Below are 19,617 nucleotides of genomic sequence, written 5' to 3'. Positions count from 1 at the left end.
AAAGAAGCAAAAAACATACAATGGAGAAAAGACAGCCTCTTCAGTGCTGGCAGAATTGGATAGCCACGTGCAAAAGAATGAAACTGGACTGCTACCTGTCACCATGTACCAAAATTAATTCAAAATTGATCAAAGAACTAAGCATAAGACCTGAAACAATAAACTGCATAGAAAATAACATAGGGACTAAACTTATGGACCTTGGGTTCAAAGAGCATTTTATGAATTTGACTCCAAAGGCAAGGGAAGTAAAAGCTAAAATAAATGAATGGGACTATATCAAACTTAAAATCTTCTGTACAGCAAAAGAAACCATCGACAAAATAAAGAGGCAACCAAGTGAATGGCAGAAGATTTTTGCAAACAAAAATCTTGTTGTGCCTTGTCGTGCCTTCGACAAGGGGCTAATATCCAAAATACACAAGGAACTCATACAACTCTACAACAACAACAAAAAAACAACCCAATTGCAAAATGGGCAGAGGACCTGAAGAGACATTTCTCCAAAGAGGACATATAAATGGCAAATAGACATATGAAAAAATGCTCAACATCACTCATCATCAGAGAAATGCAAATAAAAACCACAATGAGATATCATCTCACCCCAGTCAGAATGGCTATCATCAACAAGACAAATAGTAACAAGTGTTGGAGAGGCTGTGGAGAAAAAGGAACCCTCATACACTGTTGGTGGGAATGCAGACTGGTGCAGCCGTTATGGAAGGCAGTGTGGAGGTTCCTCAAAAAATTACGAATAGAATTCCCATATGACCCAGCAATCCCTCTCTTGGGTGTCTACCAAAAAATATGAAAACATTTATTCATAAAGACATGTGTGCTCCAATGTTCATTGCAGCTTTATTTACAATAGCCAAGACATGGAAACAACCAAAATGTCCTTCGATAAATGAATGGTATATATACATAATGGAATAGTATTTAGCAGTAAGAAAAGGTGAAATAGGACCATTTGTGACAACATGGATGGATCTTGAGATTATAATGCTAAGCGAAATAAGTCAGACAGAAAGAGAACCATGTGATTTCACTGGCATATAAAACTGAAACCAACAAAAGAACAAGACAAACAAATGAAGGAACAAAAACTCATAGATATAGACAATGGTTCAGGGGTTACCAGAGTGTAAAGGGGAAGGGGGACTGTAGAAGTGGGTAAATGGGGTCTAATATACAGTGATGGAAAGAGAATTGTCTCCGGGTGGTGAACACACAATGTGAGATATAGATGATGTAGTACAGAATTGTACACCTGAAATCTGTGCAACTTTACTAACAATTGTCACCCCAATAAACTTTAATTTAAAAAACAAACAAAAAACAATCACATGATCATATCTATTGATGTAGAAAAAGCGTTTGGCAAAATTCAACACCTATTTGTGATAAAAACTAATTGTCTCATAAAACTAGTTATTGATAATAGTGGGAACTTTCTCAGCTTGAGAAAGAACATATACAAAATACCTCTAGCTAACATCACACTTAATGGTGAAGATTGAATGCTTTTCCTCTACGATCTGGAAGAATACAAGGTGTCCACTCCAGCCACTGTTCCATTGAATGTTGGAAGTCTATCCAGTGCAACAAAGCAAGAGATGGAAATAAAGGGTGTACAGGTTATAAAGCAAGAACTAAAACTTTCCTTATTTGCAGAAGACATTATGGTGTACATAGAAAATCCCAAGGAACCTATCAAAAGCCAAATAAAACTTCCTAAAACTAATAACTGAGTTCAGCAAATTAGGGGGCACAACATCAAGATATAAAAAGTAATTGTATTTCTGTAGATTAACAATGATCATAAGGAAAAAGGAATTTTAAGACACGGTACCATTTACAATAGCTCCAAAAAAATGAAATACTTAAGGGCAAATCTAACTAAATATATTTGGGGTTTACGTAGTAAAAACTGTAAAACAGTATATGTAAGAAATTAAAGATCTAAATAAATGGAAAAACATATCACATTCATAGATTGGAATACTCAATAAACACATCAATTCTTCCTAAGCTGATATATAGACTTAAGTAAATATATTTTTGTCAATATAGACAACATAATTCTAAAATTCATATGGAAAAGCAAATGAATCATAAGAGTTAATTTTGAAAAAGAGGAGCAAAGAGGTTTAATTACTCACCCTGTTTCAAGACTTATTATACAGGTGTAGTAATTAAGACTGTTGGTATTGACACAGTAAGAGACAAATAGGTAAATGGAACAAAATAGAGAACCCAGAAATAGCCCACACTGGGTGGGCCAACTGATTTTTGACAAATTTTTGACAAATTTGCAAAAGGCAATTCAACAGAGAAAAGATGGCATTTTCAACAAATAACGATGGAGTAACTGGATATCCATAGGCAACACAACAAAAAAGAACACTTTGATTTTACATAAAAATTAACCCCATTTATTCTATTCTTTAGATTCCACATATAAGTGAGATCATAGGGTATTTGTCTTTCTCCATCTGATTTATTTCACTTAGCATGTTCTCTAGCTGAAGCTGAATACTGAATGTCAATTATGATTTAATATATGTATAGTCACAGGATGTGGAGTACAGCATAGGGAATATAGTCAATGAAATTTTAACAGCTACATACGATGACAGAGGGGTAATAGATTGGGGGAGGGGGTTATCACTTTGTGAGGGGTGTAAATGTCTAACTAGTACATTATTTTGTACACCTGAAACTAATAAAAAAATTAACCATAAATAGATAATGAATTAAAATGTAAAACATAAAATTATAAAATTTTTGTAGGAGGACCAACATGGCAATGAGGTAGGAGCAATTACTGCTGCGGACAACTCAGGGCTGAACAACCAGCTTGTCACGCAGGCATTCAGCTACTGCTCCCCGCACAAGAACACAGGCTACAGCGAGGCCAAAAGGAACACCCACGGAGCCAGGGACCGGGGGGTCATATCACTATACTCTCGCTGGCGGCTGGGTTGGAGACACAGGAAGCAGGAGCCACACGATCCACAACCCACCGTCCACTTCTCTGCCAACCAACCCACCCCACTAGCTAGCTGCAGTCCACACTTGCTAGCTTCGTCATAGCAGCTATATCAGGGGCTAATGGCTAACTGGTTACAGCTGACGGCCATCTACTACCTGAGCCAGCACCTTTCCACGTGAGGTCGAGAGCCTAAAAACTGCTCTCCTGGCTCTGTCCCCACAAGCTTCTGACAACAAGAAAAGGACACATAGAAGTTGGGGAGCCAGTGAGCCCCACTGTTCATGATCCCCTTGTGAATGAAAAAAAGGGTTCTATGAAAAGTGACCTCACAGGATGATGAGATCATAAATACCTACCTGGGGAGGTCTGTGGGGAGTCACACCCCAGGCCTGTAACCTCTTTAGTGAAAGGTTTTAAGCCAGTCCTGTCCATTGTTGTTGTGTATTTGGGTTAACACACCTTTGAAATGTGTCATGCAGGGTCTCTGGTCCCGCTCCCTAAACAAGAGGCCAAAAAGGAACAACGGAACCATGGATAGGGGAGTCATACTGCTATATTCTCGATGGCAGCTGGTCGAGACACAAAAGCAAACATCTGCCAGTACCCCAATAAGGGGTCTCCTGCACACATCTCGCTGGCAGCCCAGCGAGACACAGAAAGTAGGATCAACACGCTTCTCTGCCAACCAACTGTAGTGCAGGGGATCCTGCCTACTACGCCATGTGTCATGCACGGCGTCCGGCAGGGTCTCTGCTCCCGCTCCCCACATAAGAACGCAGGACATGGTGAGGCCAAAAAGGAACACCCACGGAGCCATAGGTAGGGGAGTCATACCACTATACTCTCACTGGCGGCTGGGTTGGAGACACAGGAACCAGGAGGAACACAATTCTCAACCCTCACTGTGCCGCTTGCAGACTCAGCCACCATCTCCTTGCTAGCTCCCCCTTTTTTTCTGCTAGCGTAGCCACAGCAGTTATATTCGTGGCCAATGGCTCACTGGTTACAGCTGACGGCCAACTAGCCACAGCTGATGGCCATTTGATCACAGCTGATGGCCATCTACTACCTGAGCCAGCACCTTCCTATGTGAGGCCAAGAGCCTGGAAAGTGCTTTTTGGGGCTCTGTCCCCACACCAACCAACCCACTAGCTCGCTGCAATCTGCGCTTGCTAACGTGGCCACGGCAGTTATATTAGTGGCCTATGGCTAACTGCTTACAGCTGACGGCCATCTACTAACCGAGCCAGCACCTTTCCACATGAGGCCGAGAGCCTGAAACTGCTCTCTGGGACTCTGTCCCCACAAAATGCCAAAAGTAACACCCCTCGAAGGGGGTGTCAACCCTCAAGAGAGCACAGAATCATGTGAACTGTCCCGCAATCCATCCCTGCCTTGCTTACGCACCTCCATGTCACCTTCCTCAAGTTTCCGCCAGACTCTCAAATGCATAAAAGAAACTGAAAACTCATTTTCCGGAGCATTTGCGATCTTGCTCCCCAACATGTCATTAGTTTGGCTCAGATAAACTCATAAAAATTCTCTATGGGTTTAGACGTTTCTTACATCTATACCCCTCATCCAGATAGGGCAGCGGGAGCTCCACCCAGGGCTTCGGCCTACCTGCGGGGTCGCCATGGTGCGCTCACTGCTCCGGGCCTGCAGCCTTGGCCTGGGAACACCGGGAACACCGGGAAAACGCAGGGACCCCAGGACGACGCCAGAGGCACCTGGCTCCCTGCTCCCGGCAGGCAGTGTGCGGGGCCCTGAGCCCACGCTCGCCCCACCCACGCTCGCCCCACCCACGCTCGCCCCACCCACGCTCGCCCCACCCACGCTCGCCCCACCCACGCTCGCCCCACCCACGCTCGCCCCACCCACGCTCGCCCCACCCACGCTCGCCCCACCCACGCTCGCCCCACCCACGCTCGCCCCACCCACGCTCGCCCTGCGCTTTCCGGACAACGCCCTGGCACTTAGAGGCGGCCCAGAGGCCGCTTCTACACGGACCGCTTTCTCTGCAACAAACGGGAGAGAACCTGCATAGAGAAGCCTGGGGAGCTCTGGAGCTCTCTGGGGGCCTCGGGAATTCTCTGGTTCTTTGGGGGGGTGTGGGGGGGCCGGTGAGCACCACTGTTTACCTCCCTTCCACCTCTGTAGGGTGGGACATAGGGTGGGACAGGACTCTCACCCCGAATCTTGGCCTGCCTGCAAGGTCACTGCAGTGTAAGTCCCAGCCCCAGCCATCAGAAAGGAAATAAAAGGCATCCAAATGGGAAATGAAGAAGTAAAACCCCCATTTGCAGATGACATGGTACTGAAGAGTCCACCCAAAAACTATTAGAACTAATAAATGACTTCAGTAGAGTTGCGTTTCCATACACCAGAGGAAACAGAATCAATACACAGAAGTCTGTTGCGTTTCCATACACCAATAACGAACATTCTGAAGAAGGAATTGAGAAAACAATCCCATTCACAATTGCATCAAAAGCATAAAATACCTGGCAAAAAATTTAACCAGAGATGAAAGACCTGTAGTGTGGAAACTATGAGACATTAAAGAAATTGAACAAGATACAAATAAATGGAAGGATATACCTTGCTCACAGATTAGAAAGATTAATATTACACACAATGTGAAATATAGATAATATATTACAGAATTGTACACCTGAAATCTATGTAACTTTACTAACAATTGTCACCCCAATAAACTTTAAAGAAAAAGATTAATATTGTTAAAATACTGTCTTACGACCTAAATTAATATACAAATTCAATGTAATCTCTACTAAAATACCAATAGCATTCTTCTCAGAACACCTATTCTAAAATTTATATGGAACCACAACAGACCCCACATAGCAAAAGAAATCTTGAGAAAGAACAAAGTGGGAGGTATCACACTCCCTAATATCAAACTATACTACAAAACTACAATAGTCAAAACAGCATGGTACTAACACATAAACAGATATATAGATCAATGGAATAGAATAGAGAGCCCAGAAATAAACCCTTATATGGTCAATTAATCGATGAAAAAGGAGGCGAGGAAATACAGTGGGGTAAAGACAGTCTCTTCAATAAGTGGTGTTGGCAAAACTGAACAGTACGTGCAAAAAAATGAAAGTGGACCACTTCGTTACACCATATACAAAAAATAAACTCAAAATGAATTAAAGGCTTAAATGTAAGTCCTGAAACCATAAAACTCCTAGAAGAAAACATAGGTAGTAAATTCTTTGACATCTCTCTTAGCAAAATCTTTTTGGGTATGTCTCCCTGGGCAAGGCAAACAAAAGAAAAAATAAACAAATGGGACTACATCAAACTTAAAAGTTTTTATAGAGTGAAGGAAACCATCATCAAAATGAAAAGACAACCTGGGAGAAGATATTTGCAAGTGATACATCTGATAAAGGGTTAATATGCAAAATATATAAAGAACTCACACACCAACTTAACACCAAAAAACAAACAATCCAATTAAAAAATGGACAGAGGACCTGAATAGACATTTCTCCAAAAAGGACATACAGATGGCCGATAGACATATGAGAAGATGTTCAATGTCACTAATCATCAGGGAAATGCAAATTAAAACCACAACGAGATGACACCTCACACCTGTCAGAATGGCCATCATCAATAAATCAACAAACAACAAGTGCTAGGGAGAATGTGGAATAAAGGGAGCCCTTCGTGCACTGTTGGTAGGAATGCAAATTGGTGCAGCCACTATGGAAAACAGTATGGAGGTCCTCAAAAATCTAACAATAGAACTACCATATGACCCAGCAATTCCACTTCTGGGTATTTATCTGAAGACAATAAAAACACTAACTCAGAAAGGTATCTGCACTGCTATGTTCACTGCAGCATTACTAATGATAGCTAAGATATGGAAGCAACCTAAGTGTCTAGCAATAGACGATTGGATAAAGAAGATGGGGTATATATACACAATGAAATATTATTCAGCAATGAAAACGACTGAAATCTTGCCATTTGTGACAACAGATGTGGACCTAGAGGATACTGTGCTAAGTCAAATAAGTCAGACAGAGAAAGACAACTACTGTGTGATCTCACTTATATGTGGAATCAGAAAAAAAAATCAAATGGATAAACAAAACAGAGACAGATCCATAGATATAGAGAACAAGCTGATGGTTGCCAAAGGGGAGGGGGTAGGAGGATGGGAAATAAATAAATAAATAAATAAATAAATAATAAATAAAAATAAAATTACTCTGTCAAAAAAACTATAAAACTTTTAGAAGAAGACAAAGGAAGAAATCTTATGGAACTAGGGCTTCATAGAGTGTTCTTAGACAGTACTCCAAAATCATGTTTCATAAAAGAAAAAAGGTCAATAAACTGGACTTCATCAATATTAAAAACTTTTCTTCTGTGAAAGAGCCTGTTAAAAGGATGAACGGATAAGCTACAGACTGAGAGAAAACAATTTGCAAACTACATCTGGGAAAGGAATGAACTCTTAATATACAAATGAAGAATTCTTAATATACAACAGAAGAAAACCCCAAAACAACCAATTTGTCCCCTGGCAAGTAATATGAAGAGACATTTCAGTGAAGAGGATATGTTGGTGGTAAATAAGCATAGAAAGAGTTCACTATCACTGACCATTAGGAAAACACAATAAGACCCACATGAGGAATCAGCCTATCAGGTACATACCTGTTTGATCAGTTAAAATTAAAAAAAAAAAAAATAGTGACAATACCAATTGCTGGTGAAGATACAGAGAAATTGGATTTCTTATATGTGGCTGGTGAGAATAGAAACATTGTAGGGCAATTTTGGAAAAGAGTTTGACAGTTTCCTATAAAAAAAACAAAAACAAAGAAGCATTCACCATACAACCTAGCAATCCTGATCCTGGATATTTTATCCCAGAGAATAAAATCAAATGTGCACACAAAAGTCTGTATACAAATGCGCATAGTCATTTTAATTGTGTGGACAAAAACTGGAAACCACCAAAATGGTCCTCAGTTGGTGAATGAAGAAACCGGGTTCGACCTGCAGCCTGGAAGACGACTCCCCAACAAGGAAGAGCAAACGATCGACACACAATCTGAATGGATCCCAGAGTCATTTTGCTGAGGGAAGAAAAGCTAGTCGCAAAAGATCACGTGCTGAATGACTTCATGTATGTGACATTCTTGAAATGACAAAAACATGGCCATGGAAAACAAATCAGTGGCTGACAGGGGTCAGCGGTTTTGGAGAGAAGAGGGTGTGGCTATAAAGGGAAGTAGGACGGGGTCTGGATGGTGATCGCGGGGGTCCTTAATACACATCTGTGTGACAAGGTGACATAGAACCCTGCCTGCGCATTGCACCAGCATCCTCCTCCTGGGTTTGATATCACACTATAGTCCTGCACTGTGTGACCTGTACTGTCTTTGCAACTTCCTGTGACTTTATAATGGTTTAAAAATAAGAACTTAAAACTACCTCGTCACGGTATATTTTCTATTGGAATAAGAAGCATCAACACTCACTCCCAATGTCCGGCCTCAGCTTTTTATCATATTCTCTCAGCAGCTTGTTGAGAATAAGAGTCACGTCGGTGTCTTGGGACTTGGGGGCCAGGACCCACTTCTGGTTTGACGACGTGTCTTCATAGTCGTCCTCCTCCACCTTTCTGGACCTGTAATTATGGCACAAAGTGTGAGGGTAAGATGCAGCAATCGCTCCAGAAAGTGCGTTAAATATGGCCCCCCCATGGGCCGCTGAAATAGGTAGCAGGTCCCCGGGACCCTCATCCCAACCAGTGGATTCTCTCTCAAATTCAAGAATAAAATGAGACATAATAAGGAAAGGCTCATTAGGGAGAATGATTAACATGGCATCATGTTTTCACAGAATGCCAGGAAATGAGTCCACTTCCAGGGTAAACTGCAGACACGGTGATAAGTAAGTCAATGCCAGACGATCAACCAGTAGGCAGCCTTCCTTGGGTCCACCTGGAGAACACCTGAAGGTCAAGGCACAAACCTTCCAGATGTTGTGAGACGGTGAGTTTACGGGCGGCGGCCACCCCCCACTACCAAGACCACCTGTCAGGTGAAGGTGAGAGGAGCATGTGACAGAATGCACTCATGGTGGAGTCCGACCTGTGTACTTCTTGTGGACAGCAAACTCTGGTCGAGGCACACGGGGCACGTCATGAGGTGGTCTGCTTTGCCAGCACTCGTGTGGGGTGTCAAGGAGCAGAGATGTTGGTTGGTGAACACCTGCTGGCAACTTACAGCCCTCCCCCCCACAACACACACGTGTACAGCAGCCTACTTCAGACATTAAAACTTAAAATCTTTCTCATATCTCTTCACCATTTAGGCCCCTTAATAAATGGGTCCAAATGAATACTGGAGCATTTCTGGGCTTGTTTTGTGCAGGGCTGAGCATGACAATGGCCTCTTCTGGGCAATACACGCTGACAGCAGCACCTGAATGGAGAAGCCTCAAAATGACAAGCGAGCTTTCTAGTGGGTGACGCTGTCTCAACAACAGCCGTTCGGACTTGAAGAGCGGACTGTGCTCTCGTGCCCTAAAGCAGCACGTCAGTGGACTGTCACTGGCCAGGGCAAGGAAGCTTGTCAAACAAACAGACTCCTTCCAGAGTCATTGGTCAGTGGGCGCGCCTTACGACTGTTTCTAATGGCTACGCATGAGCTCGCTTCTCGTCAGCTTCCCCGACAGGAGCCAAATGTTACCGGCTCAGGGCAGCTGTGCTCTGGGTCAGATGTTTTCTTTAAGTTAACTTTGGGAATTTTCTCAATTATCTATAATGAACATGAAATAAATGAAAAGAATAAACTTTTTAAAGTTCATCACCTCTACTTAAAATCTCCAGAATCATGTGTATGTATATCTATATATCATATATCATGTTTTATAACCACTTGTGTAATCATGTATGGGCCACACATTACATACATGAGTCTTGTTCTCAGTGCTAACGAGCCTTGACAGAGACTAGTGCAGTGTCAGTCTAGACCTGGGTGACTGTACACACGTATATGACATTTTGGTAATGCGTGTATGGCATATGTTTACCAGACTGAGTTCACTTAAGGTTTCCCTAGGCAGATCTTAAAGTGTAATTCTATTTCTTAAATACTTCTTGGCTAGAAGGATAAAATAAGTCATCCATAGGAACTCTAAGTTGCCATGGATTTTTATTCCCACAGAACACTCACCATCAATAGGAACCGATCAAATTTGGGACACATATTCAATAAATGAAATGCTACATTTCATTATTTGTAAAACTAAACTTTTACAAATAACACTATAGATTTTTAAATGCCACTGTAAGATATTTTCTTTAATCAGGAATATTGTCAGAAATATTAATTTTATCATTTTGAAAGAAAACAAGTAGGTTGAAACCGGTTGGGTAGGGTCTGGGTGGCTGGGAGCCGGCCATCCGTTGCCACAGGACCTGGCAATTCATTCTGTAGCAAAGCTGTTGGGAGGTGCACAGAGGGGCAGTTGACCTCGGCCAAACCACATACAACATTCCGAAGACGGCCTCCAAGTCGGCCCCAGAGCTTTCCTCTCTCCCTCGGGGCTGGCTGTCTCCTCCCTTCCCCTTCACCCTTCTCCCTCACCCCTTTTCTTTCTCCCCTCCCCCACACCCAAGGGCAGCTCACCAGCACAGGCTGGATGAAGCTGTCCATGCTACTGCCCAGTAGTCACTGGGACACAGTCTGAGCACAGTGACAAGTCTTCCTCAGCTCTCTGTGCACAGCCTTGGCTTCCGAAAACCACTTTCAGCTACTTCAGTAACAAGTATTGAAATGAGCCTAATTCTCCCTCTAGTGGTGATGGAGGGTTTTCCTGAAATTGCATAAGCTTCTTCCTAAGAGGGGGACACAGGAAGGAAAAGCAGCAGCATTCCCTCTCTCCCATTCAGGAGGTAAAGGGACCCTGGGCTGTGGGGCCGAGGGGTGGAGGGGCGGGCAGTGCTCAGGGATGCTCCCGGCGCCTCAGCAGCGCACACTGGGCTACCTGATCCTGAGCCCCCATCAGTTTGCTGCAGGATGTCAGAGAATGAAGCAGAAGCCTCGCCGTGCTAGTGCCAGAACGCTGGCCCCACAGGGAAATCCGCGCTTTGATGAAAACCAGTGTCACCTCAGGGGACCCATGGAATGTGAATAAAACAAAAACGCTCTGTTTCTCTAAATTCCAGTGGGTTATATATAATCTTCATGAGCATTTTGTTTTTAGGATTGTTGGCTCCGGAATCCCGTCACTGCAATTAGCCTTTCCTTAAAAACAAACTGGCAATGGCACTGTCAGCAACTGCTCAACCCTCAGATGTCATTTCCATGTCTTGCACCTTCTCTTCTAACAGAGGGACAAGAATGAGGCCTGAGGTCCTGTCAGCATCACCAGGAGCTCCCACACCGTGCAGAGTAGCTACGCACCTTCCTTCCTGGTACCTGAGGCCCCGGTGTGACTTGTGCATTTCAATGGACAGTAAATTCACCCGTGGGTGTCAGAATGGGGCGCTTCCTCCAGGGAGCTGCTGAGCTTGCACCACAGAGCACAACTGTCACAACCGTTCCCAGGCCGTCCAACACCAGGGAGGCATTCTGGGTGCAAATGAGAACGTTCTCAGCATTGATGACAGCTTTGAAAGATGACACTGGATGTCAGGTTATTTTACCCATCTGTAAAACCCATTCAAACAACAAAGACACGTTCAAAAGAGAGGTGGACAGCAATAAAACCTGTTTAAAATTTGGATTTTTTCCAAATGCTATACAACCTCTACTGTGAAGGCCATGGACCCACTCCAGATACAGTAGAAGGTATTATGGTCATTACATCTGCCTCGCTGGGATGGAAGGTGTAGGATCACGGGAGCCTGTGTGTGTGTGTGTGTGTGTGTGTGTGTGTGTGTGTGAGAGAGAGAGAGAGAGAGAGAGAGAGAGAGACAATGCCTGGGACCCCGACGATGGTGTCTTCCTACTCATCACATAAACAGCAACAGGCAGTCTTCCTTGTAGCATGTCAGGTATCTGTGGGGCTAAACAGTTGATTACCTAACCCTGAACTGCAGTTCGCATCATCCAGTTGGTGGCAACAGAAAGGTCATGTAGACACGACTTCAGATCATGTAATACAACTTCAGACCTCCTCGCCTTGCCGGCTGCCGTCGGCTGGTCTGTCTGCCTGTGAAGGGAGATGATCCAGGCAGAACCCACCTCGGACAGTGCAGCCCCACTTCCTGCCAGCTCTGTCCTTACGCAGGAAGAAACTTCAGTGGAAAGGGCAAGGAAAGCCCTGCCTGGTAGAGAGCACTGCCTGTGGGTCACCAGTGGTGTCTGCTGTCCCTCGTCCACCCTCTGCCTGTCAGTCTCAACTTTTACAGAGGGCAAGTGCTAGGAAAGGGATGGCCAGGCTTTCTTCCTCAAGGACAAACACCCCTATTGACGGTGGGGAGTGAGAATTGGGGGCCCCTTCACATCTTGGAGGGTTTGTTCGTGTGCCTCCCTGGATCCTTCTCACTTCACAACATGAACAAAATGTGGGACCTCGGGCATTGCCTGCTGATACCTCTCAGGCTCCCAGATGGGGGTAATGAACAACTGTCAAGAGGGACCTGAGATTTGGGGTGGGGGTGGGGGAAGAGGCAGGGAGCTGCTCTGATTTCCAAAGCACAGGGCAGTGTGCAGTCTTTGGGCCAGAGGCAGAATTTGAGAAACCAAATCCAGAATCTCCAGTCATATTTACAGCTGCAGGGTTTAACCCTTCGGGTCCCGCTGGCCTTCCATGGTCACCAGCCACCTTCATCCCCTCCTGGAGCATCTGTAAGCTCCCATTAGCTGGCTAGTGTTCTGGGGGAGGTTAAAGGCACTTATGGTGACACAATTTCTTAGGTTACCAGGCAGAAGCCTTTGCTGGCTCTATGGGGGTAGGTGTGTGTGCATTCAGTGTGGAAAGTGGCTCTTCTACGTGTGTGTGTCTGTGTGTGTGCAGGACCTCGGAGGGAAGTCCTCTCTGAGGAGCAGGGCTCTCAGTGGCCACCTGGCCCCATCCTGGCCAGCCTCCAGCCTGGATGCTCTCCCCAGTCTGATCCCAACTGGGCAGCTAGGAAATCAGGACTCCTGGGTCCTGGAAAATTTCAGAGCAATGGGAAATGATACAGAATGCCGCTGTGTGTGTGTGTGTGTGTGTGTGTGTGTGTGTGTGTGTGTGTGTGACCCTGCAACACTTGAGGTGGGGGTAAGGGTTAGATAAAGACGTAGACACTTCTGGTCCCTTACGATTTTGGCTTTCAAAACCCCTTCAAACCTCCAGATCCTAAAAAGCTGCAGGAGAAAAGCCCATCAATCCTAGTTCCCACGTTCCGGCTGCAGGGAAGGCTGCAGCCGCCCAGCCTGGGGGGCAGAGGGCCGAGTCCAGGGTGGGACAGGACTGGGTGCAGCTCTCTTCCCTCGTCCTCCCTTCCCCTGCACCCTCCCTCCCCCCGCAGCCCAGCCGACGGCGGCGCGCCAGGGACCCCGGGCCAGGACAGCGCCCCCACGCCGCCCTCGCGCCCGCGCGGAGCTTCGGGGATGCGGAGCCCGGGTGCCACTTACCGCGCGTGCAAGCCGGACAGCAGGCCGAGGAGCAGCAGCAGCTCCGGGGCCATGTCGCCGCGGGGTTCCGGGTGCGGGTCCGAGGCCTCCGCCGGCTCCGATGCCGCTGATTGCGGCTCGACTCGCACGCCCGGCCGCCGGCGGGACAGGCGTGGACTCGGGCGGCGTCGGGTCTGCGCGCTCCCCGCCGGGTCCGCGCCGCCGGGTGGCTGGCGGGAGCGGGTGGCGCGAGCGGTCCCGGCCCCGCAGCCCGCCCGCCGCCCGCCGCCGGTGCCCGGGCGGGGCTCTGCGCGCCGTGTCGGCCCCGCGCGCTCCGAGGCGGGGGCAGCGAGGCGGCCGTTGGGTGGCAGCGCCTCCGAGGCGGTCCCCGCGGGAGGAGTTTCCCCAGTTACACGCGTGACCACGCGCGAGGGAAGAAAGCGAGTCGGAGTGGACTGCGGGTCGCAGGCCGGGAAGGGGGCGGGCCCCGCGGGGGTGGAGAGGCTTGGGGATCCCGCAGGGAGCCGGAGGTAGGGCCCCCACTTCCTCCTGTCATTTCTCCAGCGCATCCGGACCTCCTGTTGCCCGCGCCACCAGGAGCGCCACGTGTAGGTAGGCCACAGCCTCGGAGTGACACGCTCTGCTGACAGCAGCCCTTCCAGGCACACGTCGTGCTCAGTCGCCTGCCCTCCTCCTACGGAGGAAAGTGTTTTGCTGGGGAGTATTTGGGGGAAAGCACCCCCTTCTCACGGAAAACACGGACTAACACATCCCAACAAACAGTCGCGGTGAGAAGGAATGTGAAACGCAGGAGAGAAAGACCTGAAGCCAAAAGCGAAAGGCGCTCTGCTTGGGCCCGGGGAGAGCACTTTAGTCAATGTACCTTCATATTCCGAAGAGGAAAATTTTATGTTTCCATTTGTGATAATCACTCAAAAGCTTGTCTGTCACCATGTCAATATTCCAATATTAGCATAGCTTGGAATAAATCCACTAAGACGTTTGCTTTTCTGTTGCAAAAAAAAAAAAAGTAGTTCTTAGAAAGTACTCTGTATTTTGAACTACCATTCAGTTAGGAAACAGTGTGATAACTGTTTCTTTAATATGGTTAAATAGCTTTGTTCATAAAATATATGGAAGAGTAAATTGAATGTTGTTTGGTGCTTTCTCCCTTATTCTTGGGTTCATCAACATGAAGATGGTCATGAAGTAAAGTTGATGATGATATCTTTAAAAAAAAAAAAACAATGGCACTGTTGTCTCCTTGGGGTTGCCATCTCCTGTCTCTGTGTGGTCTGTAGCTCCTGCTCCCGCTTCTCAGGGCTCCTCCTGGCGTCCTCCTCTGCCTTCCACGTCTCTCTGACTCAGGTTTCGTCTTCTGAGAAGACTGGAACGTTCCTGCATCTGCCACCTCCAGCACCTTCACCACTTTTTCCAGTTTCGGGGCACTATGAGCCTTTGTCATACTCTGCCCTAATCTCTAATTTTCTCCATCACACAACTGAGAACTTTAAAAATCACAGATAATGATTCGTTAATTGCTTGTACAAACATATCAAGTCTCCACATAGGTTCTAAGTGTGCTGTGAGGGAAAAAAAGCAAGTGAAAAGAAACAATTCATTTGTGCCTCGATTTTTAACAGAATAATAGGAACATAGTTAAACATAACCATCAGATAGTGATAACAGAATAGGGATCCAGGACTCATGTGAAGGTTTTACACAGATTAACTCATTTTAATACTCACAGCATTATTACTATTTTAAAGATGGAGAAAAGGCACAAAGAAGTTAAGTGATTTCCCTAAGATCACACAGCTAGGAGTTTGAGCTCTGCTAGTTAAAACCAGGCAGTGGATTCTGACATCGCCGTCTTAATCATTATGCCATACGGCGTCTCAGATGAGCAGGAACTCAGGAAGCATTTGCTGCTTGCTTCTTGGAGCAAAGTTTTAGACTCCTTGCTGTATTTGTTATTATTCGAGCGTGAGTACAAATGCTCGGAAGTTGTTTATAATAAAAACAGGCTGATATTTGAATGGTTTTGTATATTACCAGTATAATGAGAAGTGTCCTGTGAAGATTTTACAATTCAACTAGTGGAAAGGAAAATGTGGTGTTCTTTTTACATCCCTGTGTAGTTTATGTCTTTCCTTCTTGCATGTGTTCAATGTGTTGTTATTACGAATAAATGCAGCATGACGTTGTCTGCCTTTTGCAATGCTTTGCTCCATTTATTGGACTGAGTGGGTCAGCTCAGTAGACTTGAACCTTTTAGCTTGAAAAGCAACCCCTTCCCATGCTGAGATCTGGAACAAGATTTTCTTTTCTTTGCTCTCCTCTCCTCTCCTCTCTTCTCTTCTCTTCCTCTTCTTTTAAGGTAAATGAGTTTAGAGGAAGGGAAAATCCAAAGCAAGCTTTCTGGACATAAGTGTGAAAGCAAAATGCAAGGTCAAGAATCTAGAATCTTCAAAGGTCAGGCTTTTAGGCTTTGATTTTCCTCCTTTGCTCAGCTTTACCTGTGGGAAAGGAGAGAGGGGGAGAAGGGGAAGGAAGAAGGGAGGGAGGGAGGGAAGGAGGGAAGACAGGGAACGGGTGCTTTACGGAGCATGCGCACTGCTTACTCTCCGCTCCATCTTCAGCACCAGAGAAGCTGACAGTTCCAGGTGGGCGCGCGGGATTTGCATCCCATTCCCCAAGTTTGTAGGCAAAGAAAGGGAAATAAGAAGGAACATAAGAGGAAAGGGTTCGGGACTGATCCTGGCAACCTAAGCACGTTCATCCCTGTAGATACCGCCCACCCTCCAGCCACGCGAGCTGTCAGTCACGGTCTGGGAGCCCCCGCCACCGTGCAGCCAGTGAGCTAGTGCACCTGGGCGGGAAGAACCAGAGGGGACGCCGAGACCCGAGGCTTCTTGGAGAAATACCTGAGGTTTCCTTTCCTGTCCCCGCTTCACCTCTTGCAGCCGCTGCATCCCTTAATCTATATCCTTTATTGCTTCTGGGTTTTGTAACATGTGTCCAACTCTCAAAATTGCACTTCTCTATTAATGGTATGTTCTATTTAAAATAAATTAAATTAAATTAAAACTTCCCCTTAACTTTGAAAAAACATTGTCAAGGGATAAGACATACACACCAAAATGCACTCATCATCCCGGCGCGGCTCAGTGCGTTGTTACACGTGCACCCACCAGGGACGTACAAGGATAGCCTGTGGGCACCATTCAGAAGGTATAGGACATTTTCCCCGGGGCCCCTCCCAGTCAACCCGACCCAAAGGAACAACCATTCTGTTTTCTGTCACAATACACTGGTTTTGCCTGCTCTTGAATCTCACATAGAAAAATGTAGTATTTTCTATTTAACGTCTGGTTCATTTCACCGAGTATAACGTCTGCTAAATGGAGCCATTATTTGTGATTCTTTTATTGCTGCACGTGGCATTTCGTGGTTATTTAATAAACCCCACATTCTTTAGCGGACATGAAGATATTTCTACATGTTTTTTGGTGCTCCATTCTCTTGCTTATCTGGCTAAAAACGGAATTTGTAGATCACAGGGAAGGCATATGTTCAGTGATGATAAATATTACTAAAGAGACTCCCTAAGTGCTTGCATCAACTTATCACCCACTGGATAGGTGACTTCCACACACAGGCTCAGGGAAATGCAACCTTGTTATTCTCTTCCATTATACACATCCTGATGTATCATTCTGGTTTCATTCACTGAGCTCCTCTCAACTTCTTACCAGGCACTGGAGTGTTTTCTTGTATGAAGTGTCACTCAAGACTTCTGCCCATTTCTAGACTAGCCTGTGGTTTTAGTAGAAGTTCATTTTTGTTTGTAGAAGCTCATTACCTGTTTTTGATATGAGTCACTTAATGTGTGTATGTATGTGTGCATATGTGTATGCACATGCACGTGTGTGTGTGTGTGTGTGTGTGTTGAATATCTTCCCTCAGTTAGTGGTCTGCCTGTATATTTTACGAATAGTGTTTTATGAACATTATTGCCTCCTGTCCTATTTAATAAATCATTGACTATCCAGACATTGTAAAGATAATCTATGTTTTCACCTAAAAGCTATAGAAGAAAACTCTTCTTTTAAGTCTAGGTTTCATTTCTAATTAATTTTAGTATATGATTTTGCTTATGCTATTTTTATACAGACAACTAATTGACCCTCATATGATTTATTTTAAACACTACCTTTGTACCACTGAATTTGATAAATCAGGTGACCATATATGAATGCATCTTTTTCTGGGCTCTGTTCTCTGGATTTATTGGTCTACGCTTACACCAATACCCCACTCTTTAAAAAATACTATATAGCTAATACCTATTATTTCTAGTACTCTGGATTTATTCTTTTGGCTGTTCTGGGCTATTTGCATTTCCATGTAAGTCAGCTTGCAAAATTTCCCCCCAATTTTAAAAACTGTTTACTCTGAAATACTCACAAGCTTAAAAAGAAACCTATAATACAAAAATATAATGTGACAACTATGATTTTATATATATATATGTATACATATGTATGTATATACTTACAAGAAGCGGAGGACAGCATTAGGAATAGAGACAGTGGAAATGTAATGGCTGTGCGATGTCAGGGGTATGGTGGCTGGGGGAAGGGGGTTCACACAGTGTGAGGGATACAAATGATAAACGTCTGAGTATTACTTTGTCTTGTGCACCTGAAACTAATAAAAAAAATTTACATAGAATAAACTTTTACTTTTTATAATAACATATATATATGTATATATATGACATAATCTACAGTCCCTAGTCTAATTTTGTTAATTGTTGCAATAACGACTTCAAAATCATTTCCCCCATATCGTCCAAGACCCCTTTCAGGGTCAGACAATCCATTCGTTGTGTCTCTTTAGTCTGTTTTTAATCTATAATAGAACAGTTTCTTGGTCTTCCATGGTCTTTTATAGTTTCAGTGGAGACAACTGCTTTTGGGGACTGCACCTCAGCTAGGGTCTGTCTGCTGTTTCCCCGTGATCAGACTCCAGTCGTGTATTTTGGGCAGAAATGCAGCATAAGTCGTGCTGCTTTTCTCAGTGCATCGCATCCGAGGTACACAGTGATGGTTTGTCGCACCATGGCTCACGTTGATCCCGTAGTTAAGTTATCTGCCAGCTTTCTCCACCGTGAAGTTACTTCTGTTTTAGTTGGGGGAATTCTTTGAGAATATTTAACTCTTTTGGTTTTGACTTGTACTGGTGATTCTTGCCTGCTGATTGTAAAATGGTGATTTTCTAAATGTGCTGTTTCTTCTACAGTTAAGAGTTGGTATTATACTTTAAAGAAGCACTTTATCTCTTCCTCTATTATTATTTTCAGTAAGGACTCATGATTTCTTGTTTTATTCAATGTTTTTGAATCCATTACTGTCATTATGTATTGTTATTCTCAAATTATCCAAGATTTAGACAGTAGGACCCTCTTCAGGCTGACTCCTGCCTGACTCCTTTGAGCATGTCTGCAATGTATTTGAATACGTCCATACTTTCTGGTGCAAGAATTTCCAAGCTCACTCATAATTTCTTTTGCCAGCCCTTAAAACCACAATTTTATCCTGGTTTCTTTTAATTAGAAATGATGTTTAGAAAACAAGATCTAATTGATCTGAAATGTCATTGCTTTGAGATATTTTAAAGGACTGAGCTAGAATATATATATATTAGAATATATATATATATATATCATATATATATGTGTAACATATATATCTTAGTGTACTACATATGAATTATACTACACTATTACAGTGTGTAATATTGTATCATATTATGTTATATATATCATATACTATAGACTAGAACTACCAAACATATTCTCATGTTGGCCATAGCATTCTTCCTTGCCTTTTTAATACTTTCCCTATTTGTAACTCTTCTTCCACAGGAGACTTTTAATTCTCAATAAAATTCATGTTTATTAGTTTGCCCCACCCTACAAAGCAGGCACTGTATGTAGTC

General features: G+C 44.4%; 1 protein-coding gene across 1 annotated transcript in view; it reads right to left on the bottom strand.

The window, feature by feature from the left end:
• The window catches only part of GABRG3 (gamma-aminobutyric acid type A receptor subunit gamma3), a 289,763-nt gene extending 276,042 nt beyond the window's left edge, over positions 1-13,721 (bottom strand). Inside the window, exons 1-2 of the mRNA XM_033100212.1 lie at positions 13,633-13,721; positions 8,539-8,687 (exon numbers count right to left, since the gene is read on the bottom strand). Of these exons, the coding sequence (XP_032956103.1) occupies positions 8,539-8,687; positions 13,633-13,685 (202 nt within the window). The 5' untranslated portion in view covers positions 13,686-13,721. The remainder of the gene's footprint in view (positions 1-8,538; positions 8,688-13,632) is intronic.
• Between the last annotated feature and the right edge of the window lie 5,896 nt (positions 13,722-19,617).

This window comes from Rhinolophus ferrumequinum, chromosome 28 (genome assembly GCF_004115265.2).
Source record: "Rhinolophus ferrumequinum isolate MPI-CBG mRhiFer1 chromosome 28, mRhiFer1_v1.p, whole genome shotgun sequence".
Lineage (NCBI taxonomy): Eukaryota > Metazoa > Chordata > Mammalia > Chiroptera > Rhinolophidae > Rhinolophus > Rhinolophus ferrumequinum.
Note: the sequence above shows the minus strand (reverse complement) of the source record. Positions and strands in the feature narration are given on the sequence as shown.